We start from the raw sequence: 15217 nt of genomic DNA, 5'->3' as shown, positions 1-15217 counted from the left end.
CAATGATAATCGTGAAGGTCACAGAATACGGTGTCTTGGAATGGAAAGTGAATCAGAAGAAGGTTTCATTATCTTGCCCTGGGCCATTCCTTAACCTTTACAATCTCTCCCCAAAACCCCTGCAGATAAATTATTAAGCAAAAGAGGAGGACATCTTCCAGGGGACAGACAGAGAGACCAGGGCTAAGAGACAGTCGTGGTGCTTGCAGGGCACAGCTCAGGCAAAACCAAGTGGAGTCACTCCCATTTGGCTCCAAGCACTCGTGTGCCAAGTCAACCGGGTTCGTTAGATGGCAACAAAACAGCACTGAAGGCAGAACGAGGAGAGGAGATCTGAGGGCAAGCACCAGCCTTCTGGGTTGCTGATGTTAGTAACTCTTCAGAACAGAGTGGATCGGTGTCACCGTTTCTTTCCCAAGTCAGCCTCACCACTGGCTTTTGTGGCTGCTGCATGATTAATTAGAGCTTCTGGAATTCAGAAATACACTGTCTCAGAGCATGGAGGTTCCATACGGTGGTCATATTTAATGGACCATGAATCATGAATCTGTCTGATCAAACCACCTAAGCAAAAGGCTACCATCACATCTTGCGGTACTCCATTCCATAAGGGTGCAACCCTGACTTGTGCTGGAGCAGGCAGGCCAGCAGGCATCCGGCGCAAGTCTGGGGCCAGAATCGATGCAACCCGAGGTAAGGGGAAAACTTTCCCCTTACCCCATGTCTCGCTGCATTAGCCCCAGTGGGTCTACTCGGAATTGAGCCACCTCAGGAGGTGCAAATCTGTGTACAGCAGAGCAGTGGCTGCTCTGCAATGCTTGGGAATGGGGTCAGGATCCAGCATAATCACCGGATCCTGGCCCTGCCTCCCACTTCCCGCCCAACCCCAGGAACACCCACCTGCCCCTGGGAATGCCTGCCACCCGCCCCCCCGCCCCGAAACGCCTGCTCCCTGCCTCCTCCCCGCCCTCCCCACACACACACCCCACTGATCATTTACCCCTCCAGGCCTGGATCCGGTGCGAGAAGAACAGCGCAACTCCTTGCGCTGGCCTTCCCGACTCTAAAGTCAGCACAAATGTGCCTCACAGCACATTTGCAACACTCCCTGGTTGTGCTGGCCTAACCTGGGGGTTAGGATTGTGCTGTTACTCAATTATGCTCTCTGCTATGATTATCTGTTTTCTTTTGTCCCCCTTGAACCTTCTGCCAATTTCAATGAGTGATTCAAAATTCTAGTAGCATAAAAAAAAGTTGCTTTCTACGTTACCATAATTTTAAAAACCTGAGTTAGACCCTGCACACTTCAATGAATCTTGATTTACTATCAAATGCTTCTTGTTTCGTTTTGCTTCAAGGAAAATTTTGGATGCATTACAAAAATCCAAAGAAGTGTGCTTTCTAAAACTAGATACTTCATATTTGTTGCAGGAAGTTCAGTTTGGGTGGTGGTGGTTGGGAGGGAAGCTGAAATACATAACATGTAACCTTACAGAATCAATGACACCTGCAGTATTCCCAAAGCTGAAATCTACCAAACTGAACTCCGGATTTTGAAATCTTCATGCACATGGAACAGTGCAATGAAAACTTTGCCCTATTACCACAGAAACGATTCCAGTGCTTGTCTGAAGAGGTGCAGACTTGAAAAATGCCTTTGCAGATGCCATCCAATGTTTTATACAGCATTCCATGGATGGACAAACAAAGAGAGCCACCATGGTAGGGCCTTGAGTCTGTGATGGACTGCAAAGATTAGTGGAATAATAACTTCCTTTTTCTGTGTGACAACCTGTGCACTGTTTGCAGTTCCAAAGGCTTCCTTGTGTGACTTGCAGGCTCCTGAGAGCATTTAGCATGCATTGTTTGCTAACCCTCATGTTTGCAGAGATAAGCCTGGAAAGACTGAGCGACTGGAAGGCCAACAGGAACTGCACAGGGACACACAGGTGGGAGACACACTTTTCCGAGTGGTAAAGACCAGAAGTGATTGTGAGGAGCTCCAGAAGGATCTCTCCAGACTGGCAGAATGGGCAGCAAAATGGCAGATGCGCTTCAATGACAGTAAGTGTAAAGTCATGCACATTGGGGCAAAAAATCAAAACTTTCGATATAGGCTGATGGGTTCTGAGCTGTCTGTGACAGATCAGGAGAGAGATCTTGGGGTGGTGGTGGACAGGTCGATGAAAGTGTCAACCCAATGTGCGGCGGCAGTGAAGAAGGCCAATTCTATGCTTGGGATCATTAGGAAGGGTATTGAGAACAAAACGGTTAGTATTATAATGCCGTTGTACAAATCGATGGTAAGGCCACACCTGGAGTATTGTGTCCAGTTCTGGTCGCCGCATCTCAAAAAAGACATAGTGGAAATGGAAAAGGTGCAAAAGAGAGCGACTAAGCTGATTACGGGGCTGGGGCACCTTCCTTATGAGGAAAGGCTACGGCGTTTGGGCCTCTTCAGCCTAGAAAAGAGACGCTTGAGGGGGGACATGATTGAGACATACAAAATTATGCAGGGGATGGACAGAGTGGATAGGGAGATGCTCTTTACACTCTCACATAATACCAGAACCAGGGGACATCCACTAAAATTGAGTGTTGGGCGGGTTAGGACAGACAAAAGAAAATATTTCTTTACTCAGCGCGTGGTCGGTCTGTGGAACTCCTTGCCACAGGATGTGGTGCTGGCGTCTAGCCTAGACGCCTTTAAAAGGGGATTGGACGAGTTTCTGGAGGAAAAATCCATTATGGGGTACAAGCCATGATGTGTATGCGCAACCTCCTGATTTTAGGAATGGGTTAAGTCAGAATGCCAGATGTAGGGGAGAGCACCAGGATGAGGTCTCTTGTTATCTGGTGTGCTCCCTGGGGCATTTGGTGGGCCGCTGTGAGATACAGGAAGCTGGACTAGATGGGCCTATGGCCTGATCCAGTGGGGCTGTTCTTATGTTCTTATGTTCTTATGAGATGAATCGAGGGCTTGCGGAAGTGGAGACATCTGTCCCAGGTTAATTTTTTTTAATTGCCATGCATTCCCTGCCATGCGTTCTTACTGCAGAAGAATATTCAATGCCACAAACGGAGTGATATGAGCTGTCTTTAATGGTGCCGCTGCTGTTTCTATCCTACCCAATCAGAACTCTACCCCACACGATAGAGACACCCACCAAAAGATACTTGAGAAAATCAGCATATCAGTGACGACCACAAATATAATACTCCAAGCACCACAAACATATCAGAACAATCCATTAATCCAGCCTCATTCTCCGCAGCAGCTCCCCTCTCCCCAAAAGCTAGGAAGTCAACAAGGATCTCTCTGGATAGATGATTCCAAAGTCTGGGGGGAGTGACCCTGAAAAGGGCCTTCTCAGTACCCTTCCCCCAGGTTTAATCATGCAGAGGGATCCCATCTGAGTGGCAGAACTCATGCTTTGTTTTAAAAATGTATGCCCCATATTTTCTTGCACTAGGGCCAATCCTAACTAAAAGAAGCACTGGTGGAGTACTGATTGCCACAAAAGTTCCATAAAGCACTTTGTGGCAGCGCAAGCATCTGTTGTGCGAGTGGGAAAGCTGGAGCCTTCCTATGTGCGCCGAAGGGTCAACGGAAGCTGCAGGCAGAGGTAAGCCCATGCAGGGGGTAGGGGGAGGGAGGAGCAGGGCAGTGATGGGGCAGGGAGGTGGGCAGATTGGGCCCAGGAGGGGGGCAGGTTTGGTGGGAGAAGCACAGGCCAAATCCTGACCCCCTAACTAAGGCTGATCTACCTGCGCAGATCAACGGGGACTTGTGCCAGTGATATTGCTAGCTCAGGTCTGAGTTGACCTGTTGTGGCTGCTGGGCTTACCTCAGGGCAATGGGAAAATGCTCCCTTACCTTGAGGAGACTTCAGTTTTAGTTTAAAGCTCATAGGCTGTAAGAGTGGGAGATCACACTGCATGAGACCTTGGAGAGCCAGTGCCAAGCAGAGCAGGTTGCGCTAGATGGACCAGGCTTCGTAGGGGACGTTCCATATATTCCTGTGTTCACCCTCAAAGAGTGAACCCTGATCTGGCCCATCCCCACCCCAATCTTTCAATGGGCCTTATGTTGGACACCCCTGATACAGAGGATCTAAGACATGAAGGTCCCATCCATCCTGGAACTGTCAGTCTGACTTGCAGGAGCTTTCTGAGGCAGATGGTCTCTCCTGGTTAGGCCCTTCTGGGATCCTGCAACCAAAGGTGCTGCTAACAGACTCTGTGCTGTCCCATTGAGTTCTCCTTTCTGGTCCATTACAATAAGCTGCACTATATGTCACACTTGGCAGTGTGGAGAAATCACCCCAAAGTGCTTGTGGGTGACCTCACTCTGGCTGGTGTAATGAGTAGACCAGTCCAGGGCCTTTAACCCTCAAGTGCCAGCTTCATCCACCTTCTTTTTTGGGAGGGGGAGGGTGATGCTATATTTCTTTTTCTTTTTTTTCAGAATCATTGTCATGTTTGGTTTTGTCATCCAGGGAGGCTTTACAAAATGTCATCCTTAGACCTTAGCCAACGGACATTTCTATATCTGTCTTCCACTAAATAAAGAAACAAATAGCCAAGGGGCCAGGGATGAACTTTAAGTGGGGGGCATGCCTGTGGGAGAGGGCAAGATGGCTGAGGTCATTGAGAGGCTAGCTTATTCACTCTCAGGCAGAGTGCCACTCGCAAGATGAACATAGCAACTGTCTCGCTCATTGCAAGGGTTTCCACCCCCCAGATACCCTCAAGCCCTCCTCTCTTATTTGAACTTAATGAGGTCCTCCAACAAGATGGAAATGTCAAGACATTTAAAATCTGTCTCTTTACATAGGCTTTACATTGTGAGGTTCCCAATGGAGTTTGGCCCAGATTTATCGCTGATGCAAAGCATCTGTTGCACAGATATCAAGAGCTTCTCTCAAGTCTGCATTTTCTACATGAAGGTATTTATTCTCCCCCTTCCATCTCTCACTTTGTTCTTTCTCAGTGCAAACATTTATGCAAAGCCAGCAGGACACTGTCACCCTTTGTTCCCCTTTCCCTGCAATCCTATACATACTTTCCTAGGAGTAAACTCTACTGATCATAACTGGGGTTACTTCTGAGCAGACTTGCACAGGATTGAGTGGTTCAGCATTCTTTCCCCCTCTTTTAGTTCCCCTGAGTTGAAGGTGTCACTTGTGAAAAGCTTGGCCCCCTCCACTTGACCCTGGCCTGTCATGCACGGCACATCATTAGGGACTCAATTAAGGCCGAGCTTTGTCTCTTGCACTTTGTGTGACTTTGATTAAGTGACCCTTGCAGTATTAGTATGAGATACAAAAGGAAGCTGGCAGCTGGACAGCATCCTAGTTCTCCTTCCATCCTGGCCAGGCTTCTAAAATGCAGAATATTTATAAGCATTTTTTTTCTTTCTTACAGCACAACACAGATAGTATCAAAGTCATTCTGCTGTTGTGACTGAGGGGTGGAGGTGTAAGGCCAAGGTAGGCTTCATGATGACGGGGGAGGGATGGGGGGGCCTCTTATGCAGCCATATTACCACTCCTTTCTGCCACTTGCATTTATGGATTTACTGAAAAGATTATCAGCCTTTTGGTCAGCTGATCACCAAGATGGGAGACAATGGTTTATAAAAACACAAAAATAAAACAAGGTAACAAGGTCTTGCTCTTACTCCACCTCCCGAAGGAAGCCCCAAGGGAAGCAATGCTCTTGGGTGTTGATTCTCTAGTGCTGCTCCACCAATGGTGAACCCAGGGGAAACTGCCCCCCCACCTAGGAAGTGGTGCAAGATGTCAATGTGTCTAGGAGGTGAAGCTTCTCATCCAAGCCAGGTGGACTGAGGCTTCTGTAAGCCTCAATCTAACAGGAGCAGCAGTGAGAGACACTCGGGAGAATATGAGGGGCAAAACTTCTCCTGCTCTTCTTGTGTCTGTCCTCCCAGGGCCCCTTCGGTACAAAGCCATCCCTGAGGTTTCCAGGAGGAGAAATATTCTCTGCACATGATGCTCTCCCCCTTCCCACGTGTCAATGGAGCTCATCCGTTTTGTGCTGGGATCAGGATTAATTGCTTTGGGCAGCTAGCAAAAAAATAGGTTCTGGTGAAGGGGGGGGAGCAAGGACAGCCTGGTAGAGCTTGCATTTCTGAATTGCCTTAGCATGCAATGAAGGGGAGGCAGAGACCATCCCAATGATACGGTTCATGCTCGATTTAGCACGTTATGCTCATTTCCAAGAACAAGGCTATGTGGCCGAGTCCGTGGCTGGATGAGCTGAGTTTTGCAGTGTGCTTCTACCAGAAAAAATCCCCAACAAAACTGTCCTCAGTTCTCAGTGCCCACGGGTACGATGACAAAAGACTGGGGACCAAAGAGTGGGGACCGTGGTCCAGCTCTAAGACAAATGCAGCCAAATCGCCCAATCCTATACAGGCTTACTTAAGAAATAAACCCTTCTGCGTTCCACGGATGTGTCTCCCAGAAAAGACTCCGATGTAAGGCCCCAAGTAGGCATGGTGAGGACATTCACCCAGACCTCCTTGTCCACATATCGTGAGTGGGCTCGGACTTCTAAAGCAAAAGGAGTGCCTGGGCCAAAGGAGCAGAATCCTCCTTATCCCTGCTGCTTATCTCCATGCTGCTCCCTGGCTCTCTCAAGCTCAGGTCACCCACTACGGTGGGCCCTCAGTAGCCACAGAGGATCTGTTCCAGGATTCTGTGAATAATGATATTGGGGGGGGGGGGCCTCCAGCAGACAGACAGTGCCCCAGTTGTACCTCCCCGCACCTCAGAACACGTCTCAGATGTGCCCAGAAGCCACTGCCAGTCGCATCCAGGAGGTGCTTGGAGGCCCTCCAGCAGCAGACTCCGCATTCATGGATATTCAAATGCACGATGTTGAGCCTGCATATAAGGAGGGCCACTGATTTGGGGTTTAACCAAGGAAAGAAGAGCCAGGAGTGACAGACCACAGTCAGGACCAGCAGGGGGCACGCCAGGGCAACGAGGAATGATTTCACTCCCCCCTGTATGCATCTCCTTCCTGCTTCATATGTGATGGAGGCAGGCCTGGATTTAGGCCTGCTGGTCTCCTGCCCTTGCGCAACCCAGGGACATGCAGTGGGTGGTGAGGCAGAGCCTCCCCATTGCAGTCAGTGGCGTCACTAGGATTCGAGTCACCCGGTGCGGGAGGCCTGCACGTCACCCCATGTAGTGGGCGGGGCAACGCCCCAGGTGGGCATGGTGATGTACCATTGCCCCGCCCCCACGGTTTTTTGGCTGTACCTTTTGTTAGAACACAGATATTTCAATGTGGTTTGTTTCATTGCATTCTGCACGAAATTACGCATTGACTGATACATAACATGATGGTCTCATTCCTCTAAACTCTGATTTTAGTGATTTTGAAAACTTGTAGAGTCTCTCTCTCTCTCTCTCTCTCTCTCACACACACACACACACGTCAACTCACCCACTTTTTAGAATGACAATCTGTCCAGGACCCATTGGAAGTGATGTCATGGCCAGAAGTGACATCATCAAGCAAATTTAAATATATAATTATAAATAATTAAATTAAAATGAAAAAATTAAATAAGGGGGAGCCATTCCTGTCCCACCCAGTGAATCTACTCTGAAGTAAGTCCTATTGTGGGGCTTACTCACAGGAAAGTGTGGGTAGGATTGCAGCCTGTGAGCCCAATCCTATGCATGTCTACTCTGAAGTAAGTCCCATAGTGGTCAATGGAGCTTACTCTGTAGCCTGCCTCAATAACCCCCCCCCCCCAAAAAAAAAAGAATCAGTGAGATTTCCAGTCCTCCCCAGTGCCCAGTTTCAAGTTCTTCTATTTCAGGTACATCAAAATAAAGACCCACCTGGCTTTGCAAGTGCAAAATAGAAAACAATCCCCTTACCAGTTCAAGCCTCTTTTTTTGTCCTTTTTAGTGGGGGGGGGGGGGGAGGCTGCCTTCTGGAGCATTTGTTGCGCTCCAGTTCTATTGGTGGTTTGGGACCATTCTGGTGTCCTCACATTCCCCTTTGCCTGGCCTGACCACCAGCCAAGGCACGTCTGCCTACTCACGAGTAAACGCACCATGAGGCTGCTTCACTTTCCATCGAGCTCTGTAGACTCGCAGCTGAGAGGGGGGCCCACCTTCTCCATGTTTTGGGGGGCTGCATTCATTGGATCAGGACCATTCTGACCTCTTTGGAGTCCTCTCAGCCTGCCTTGATTAAGGCAAGTCCGCCTACTTGTGAGTAAACACAACCACATGGCTTTTTTTCGGGCTCAGACTCGCAGCTGGGAGGGGGAAGCTTCTCGGGTGTTTTTGGGGTCTGCATTCATTGGATTGGGACCACTCTGGTGTTGTTGGATTCCTCTCAGCCTGCCCTTTCCGACGGACTATGACAAGTACGCCTACTCACGAGTAAACGCGCGATACGGCTCACTTTCACGTTTTATAGGGCTCTGTGCATTTTTTCCTTCCGGTTTTTTGGCCATAACGTTTGAACGAAAGGAGCTATTTCAATTCTGTTTTTTGCATTGCACTCCACTGGCCATTCCGCATCCAACGGTGTATGGCATGGCATGGCAGCTCCTAATGCCGTGAAGTTAGCGCATCCTCCACCCAGGGCACGTCACCCCCCCAGGCACATCACCTGGTGCAGCCTGCACCCCCCGTACCCGCCTAGCGACGCCAGTGATTGGAGTTCTTCTAAAAGTGCCACTGCTGTGTGACAACCCATGTGCTTCTTCATTGGAAGAAATGGCTTTAAGAAAAAAGAGGTTGGGGGAAAAGCATGGGTGGAGATCAGCTTATGCATCCCTCACCTGCCCCAGTGCTCTCTGAAACACTCTGCCTTTGCTTCATACAATTTGTGGGCAGGCCTGATTCTGACAAGCAGGTCTGTCACTGTCATGACTAACTTGACCATCAACAAACACCAGTTCCAGAGGTTCTTTAGGGGATGCCACAACACTCAAACTGGTACAGAGAGATATAAGCTTGTTGTGTAGAGAGCACTGTTTGAACCCCTGAGGAAAAAAATTTTTTAACACCCCCGCCAACGCAGAAGGCCTTCTGGTTTTCAGCAAAAACTGGAAGCACCTTTCTAAGGCCTCCAGCAGACATTCTAAGACATTCGGAGGCTCGGGGAGGCCTTGCACAGACTCCTGGCACCCCCAGGTGTGTCACCCAGGGCAACTGACTCCTGAAGCTCTCCTTAGCTATGCCACTGTTATTCATTACATACAGGAGGGACTGGGCGAATAGAGGGAAGTTTGTTTCCCTCTTGCCTAACACCAAAACCAGGGGACAGCCAAGAAAATTGACCGGCAGGAGAGACAGAACAGGGAAAAGGAATTATTTATTTACCCACTGAGTAATTAATCTGTGAAACGCCTTGCCACTGGATGTGGTGATGGCACAAGGCCTAGATAAGGGCAGCGGGCAGATTTTTGGAGGCAAAGTCCATCACCAGCTACAAGCCATGATGACTATATGCAACTTCTGGGTTTTAGAAGAAGTAGGCTACCTCAGAAGGCCAGGTGCAAGGAAGTAGCACCAGGATGCAGGTCTCTTGTTGTACTGAGTGTCCCTGGATGTATCTGGTGTGATGCAGGAAGCTGGACTAGATGGGCCCTTGGCCTGATCCCATTGGGCTCTTCTTCTGCAGTTAAACCTTTGCTTTTTAAAAATAGTAGCCAAGGTAGTTATTACAAAAGCTCAGGGGGCCAGCTCTCCTCCCAACCTCCTGCTATGCATGGTAGATAATTGGTAGTTTTAAGAGAAAAAGTAAGAGGCTAGATGGGAAGCAGGAACAGCCGCAGCTGAGTGTGGGAGGAAGTGACTCTTCCTTTCTTGCCCTTTGTTGTACTATATGAATTTCATACACTTCACAGCTTTTCAATAGCAGAGGATGGAGGTGAAGGAGGCAGATATGAATCAGACAGAATATTGTGGCATAAACCTTATTAAGAATCCTTTTTTATAGCTCTTTTGGTATTACTTTTGCCCAGCTTGCCTCGCAAGCGTCACATTTTCCTTGGACAGTGATTTTTAACCAGTGTGTTGTGGGAGTTTGGAGGACAGCAATTGAAAATCGCTGAACATCTCTTCTGGGTTCGGCTGACGGAGGAGCAGGGACAACCAATTCATTCCTACAGACAGTTGCCCTAGAACCAGAGCTGCAGATCCCAGAAGAGTCTCCCACAACATCACAAGAGGCGAATACCAAAGAGGTCAGTGTGCCATGAGAAGAAAAACACTGAACATCACTGTCTTCGAAAATACATTGACTGACGAAGAAAACGTGTGCACCGCACTGGCAGCACATCAAACGCTATGCGTATTCTTGCTAGTCTAAAAATAAGGCTTTTTAAAGTCTAGTTATGCAGAACTAGCCCTCATTTGCAGGGGGTGAAAAGGGGGAAGAGGACGTGGGGGATTTTCACCAGGGAGGGTGAAATGGAAATGGAAGGGGTTGACCAACCCTTGGCAGCACCAGTGCTCCAGCTGACATTGCATCACAAGGCACTGTTTACAGATGCACTCTGGCGATAAGCGGCAGCACTCAGCTACTGGGAAGAGCATGATGGCGAGGGGGGGGAGTGTTTGGTTCACCACCATCTAAGAACATAAAAGCATATGAAGAGCCCTGCTGGATCAGGCCCAAGGCCCATCCAGTCCAGCTTCCTGTATCTCCCAGTGGCCCACCAGATGCCGCAGGGAGCACACACGACAACAAGAGACCTGCTTCCTGGGGCCCTCCCTTGCATCTGGCATTCTGTTAATCTAGGTGACATGATCAGTCCAGGAAGGAGCCTGCAGAACTAGCTGGTGCCCTGAATGAGTCAGTCCACTGATCCACCTAATCCAGTGCTGTTGACTCCCTTTTGAGGCCTCAGGTGAGAGCCTTTGTTAGCTAAAAATAAGAGACCAAAGGTCTTGCTGGAGAACTTTCAGCTCCATCATCACTGGGCTATGCAAACTCCCCTGAGCATGAAAGGAATCATTAATTGCTAGCCAGGCAAAGTGACGCTGTACACAGTGGTGCTCCCCTTATATCTGGCAGGGGGAGAGCAACTGCCCCTCTTCCCCCAGGACTCTGTTGGCTGGTATTTCATCTGCACCATTTCAGACTGTGAGCCTTTTGGGTCAGAGAACCATTTGTTGATTGGTTTTGCTGCATCAACTGCTTTGTGCCCTTTTTTTGTGGAATAGTATTCATTATCGTCATCACCACCAACACCGTTCAATCTGTGAGCCTGGTCCAGAGTGACAGATTTCAGCAGGATCGCTTTCTGCTCTTTTAGATTTCAGTCTATTTTCTCTGTCATGTCACCTTTTTATTCTGTCTTTTCATCTGACTACTGTTTTTTAAGGTCTCTGTTAATGTGTTTTTAATGTTTTTATCTGCAATTTGTCTTAATTTATGTTTTTAAATGTGTTTTTTTACATGTTGTTAGCCGCCCTGGGCCCCTTTAGGGAGAAGGGCGGGATATAAATAAAGTTTTATTATTATTATTATTATTATTATTATTATTATTATTATTATTATTATTATATTAGCAATGTCATGATTCAACGACAGGCTCCAGGTGTTTTATATCAGGTGATGCCATTACAAAGGTAGACTGGACCTTGAGAACCCACTCTAGGGTACACTCCACTCCACCACCTCATTCCCACCCCACTCTGTTTCATGCGCAGAGCAAGATTTTTATTTAAAAGATGCATATACCGCTCTTCCCAAAGCTCAAATGACATTGGCGCATATCTTTTTTTATGCAGGGCAATGATCAATGGAAGCATGCATTTGGAGGTGAGGGTGGGTTTACATGGCACAAGGAAAGATGAAAGAGCCACCTTTCACAACACTGGGCCAATGGGTAGAGCCAATGTTGCCAGCCCTCCAATTCAAGCCCAGCTCAAAATGCATTCTTTCCCTCAGTGCTCCATTGCAACAGCCTAACAGGAGCATCGCCAAAGCCCATCACCAAACACACCGCTGGGAAGAGCAGGAGCAGCAGCCATTTGCAGTTAACTGAATGGTAGGAAAATGGAGCACAACAGACTAACTGGATGGAAACCCACAGAATGCTGACAGCTGAAGCCCCAACTGACCGAGCCCAGGGAGCAATGATCTGGGTCATCGCTCTCAAAGAGAAGGATGTCCTTGATGAAGACGGCAATCGCTCTCATGATGAAGGACATGAAGAGATGCATGTGGATATAATTCCGGGTGCAATGCAGCTTCCTGGAGGAAAGAGGGGAGAAAACAACCCTTGAGAAGGGTTCCTGAACGGACAGCCTCATTCCCACATCCCTGGCTTCTCCTTTTGTGGTGGGAGATCTAACTCATAGTTAAGGACAAAGCCAAACTACAGAGTTAAACGGGTTTCATGGGCATCCCCTCTTTCCAGAGAGCCTGGCAATTTTGAGCTGCAGAAGGAAAGCCGAATGATGTTGCACAGAGAGGTCTCAGCGGTTCACCACATGACAGTCCCCAGGGTGCCCTGGGCGAAAGCAGGACAGCTTAAATAGCATGAAACTGGCATCATGTTTAAAAATGCAGATGGGGCCTCAGTCTCAACCCTCTGTGGCCTTCGCTGGTTTTGATGGGGATTCTTCTAGTTTTCCAAAGGGTGCCCCAGGACATCACAATATTGTCTGGTGCAGTGATTTTCAACTGGTGTACTGCAGCACACTGGTGTGCCATGAAAGGTCCACAGGTGTGCCAAGTTTGGAGCACAGTGTTTGAAACATCTTCTGGATTCTGCAGCTCTGGTTTTAGGGCAATTGTCTGTAGTAACAAATTGTCTGTCCCTCTGCCTCTGCCAGCACAGAGTGCAGAATTACTACAGGCAGTTGCCCTACAGACTATAGCCAGTACCCAGGAAACAGAGCTGCAGAACCCAGAAGAGTATCCCAGAAGCCAGAAGTGACATCACAAGAGGCAAAGACTATCATTATAGCACTCACGGGGCACATCTTTCCCTCATCCGTGCTTTTTTTTTTTTGCCTGTTACCTGAAAACGCACAGGACGATCATGGCCGCTGTCAGAGTTATGAGAGATAAACTGTATCCAATGGTGTATCCGGTCTTCACAGTGCGGTAGAAAGTATTCTGGCAACACAGAAAACAGAAGAAGAGATGCATGTTTACTGACTGATTTCACTGACATCCTACCTTTTGACTTGCATCAGGTTCTCTTCTCAAAACACTGTTCCCGAATGCAGTTCCTTGTCCCCAGCAGGCTTTTCTTAGGCACAACTTTGGTAGCTGCCTGGAGGCTGCCGTCTCCGGGGCTGCAGAGACTTTAAATGATCCAGGAGTCAAAGCAGCATATTGATTCCTCTACTGGATTTGCATCATGCATTTGTCTTGGTAAGTGCACCCAAGGTGGCTTACAACCAGCAAAACACTGAACAACAATAAATGAAAGAGCAATTGGATAGTGGCTCCGTAGAACTTTGTGGAACTCCCTCCTGAAGGTCCACCAACATTCCAGTCTGTAGGCAAGCAGAAAGTTGCTTAACAAACTTCTTGTTCAAACAGACGTTCAGCAATGGGCAATTTTAGATTGGTCTTAGTGACCTTATGCTCAAACTGGTCTGATAGTTTTCTTTGCAGCAGGAGGGGCAAGTCAGTCCCACTGATTGTGACATGAAGGTCAGAGAGCAGAGTTTTTCAACCAGTACCACTGGTGGTAATTGAGGTGGTGTCCGGTAATACTCATGGGACCCCCAGACACCCTCCACCTGGCAGTGAGACCAGCAATGCAATGCAACAAGCAGTAATAGGATTCCTGCTATTGGCAGGCAGAATTCCAATGTGCACTTCCAGTGTGCTCAAAAAAGCCCTGCTGTCTGCCCTGAGCCACACTGCATCTGGCCTTCCAATCTGGAAGTAACTGGTGACGACCTCACTGTGGTACTTCCAGTAGGTGGACCATGCAAAGTGGTACCGTGAGGGACAACCGTTGAGAAACACTGTTGCAGAGTCTATCTCCAGTCTCAGCACTTTTCCAGTCAGAGCTTCTGACTTCTTTCTCAATGACTTACTGACTCTGGCCACGTCCACCCTTTACAGCCTCCCTGGCTGCGATTTGTGTCCTTGCTCTGAAGTCAGAAAAAGGCTTGGAAGCCTTGCTTAGTGCTGTGTTGTTTTTGCAATCCTAGAGTCTGAGTAATCTCTATGTTATGCCTATTAAGCCCCATTGGTCTTGATGGGAGAATGAAGCACTACTTAATTTTTTTTTGCATTGAACTCAATGGCATTTAAATGTGCTTAATTACAGCTGGGTTGTGGTTCATTACAGCATGTTGCACATTAAAAGAGGCAAAATAATAATACAGCATAATCTAAATGCTAAAAGATTTCAGGCCAGTGATGCGAAAAATGGCATTACAGCAATGTTAAAGGGCAAGTCGCATGATAATCCACTGTGATCTGCTGGAGCAGTGATTTTCAACCTCTTTCATCTCATGGCACACAGACAAGGCACTAAGATAGTCAAGGCACACCATCAGGTTTTTGACAATTGATAAGGCACACCATGCTGCCAGTGGGGGGCTCACAATCCCATTGGTCCTACTAATAAATGATCTTCCCCCAAATTCCTGTGGCACTCCTGTGGACCACACACGGGACACCGGTGTGCCATGGCACAGTGGTTTAAAATGGCTGTGCTAGAGGGTGCACTGTTTGCCATTCACACCAGTGACTGCTTGGGACCTCCCAGGTGAAAGTGGAAAGCTAAGTCCTCAAGCTCTCAAACTGCTTGGTCTCTGCCAGGAATGCTGACAGCCCCCTGCCCTCTGGGGAGGTCTAAGATTGTACTGCGGCCCACCGAGTGATTAGGGGAACACCTGGAGAGCGCTTTCCAGAAGCCCTGGATCACTGCCTGTACAAATGCCCTGTTGCCAAGAGAACGCACGTGAACGTCTCTTAGTTCTTTCTTGAGTCTTTTATTTTTAACTCACACACTTCAGAGATGCCAGTTTTGCAAAATACAGTTTTGGCCAGAATCAAAATGTGCGTTACTGAGCTAAGGAGACTTTGCTGCAGGGATCTCATTTAGCGATTGGGTTCGCTGTGTCATTTGGCAGGGGGAGGAAAAAGGTGGGGGGGCAGAGGTTTGCATGGCAAAAGGACCAGACTCAATCCCTGGCAGCCTCTCCAGGGAAAAGAAGCGGCTGACAGG

General features: G+C 48.3%; 1 protein-coding gene across 1 annotated transcript in view; it reads right to left on the bottom strand.

Annotated features, from left to right (window-relative positions):
* The window catches only part of LOC136651217 (vasoactive intestinal polypeptide receptor-like), a 151287-nt gene that overhangs the window by 16119 nt on the left and 119951 nt on the right, over positions 1 to 15217 (bottom strand). The window contains exons 6-7 of the mRNA XM_066627409.1: positions 13040 to 13137; positions 12135 to 12267 (exon numbers count right to left, since the gene is read on the bottom strand). Of these exons, the coding sequence (XP_066483506.1) occupies positions 12135 to 12267; positions 13040 to 13137 (231 nt within the window). The remainder of the gene's footprint in view (positions 1 to 12134; positions 12268 to 13039; positions 13138 to 15217) is intronic.

The sequence above is a fragment of the Tiliqua scincoides genome, chromosome 5 (genome assembly GCF_035046505.1).
Source record: "Tiliqua scincoides isolate rTilSci1 chromosome 5, rTilSci1.hap2, whole genome shotgun sequence".
Classification (NCBI taxonomy): Eukaryota; Metazoa; Chordata; class Lepidosauria; order Squamata; family Scincidae; genus Tiliqua; species Tiliqua scincoides.
The sequence above is the reverse complement of the archived record's forward strand: the minus strand, read 5'-3'. Positions and strand labels throughout refer to the sequence as shown.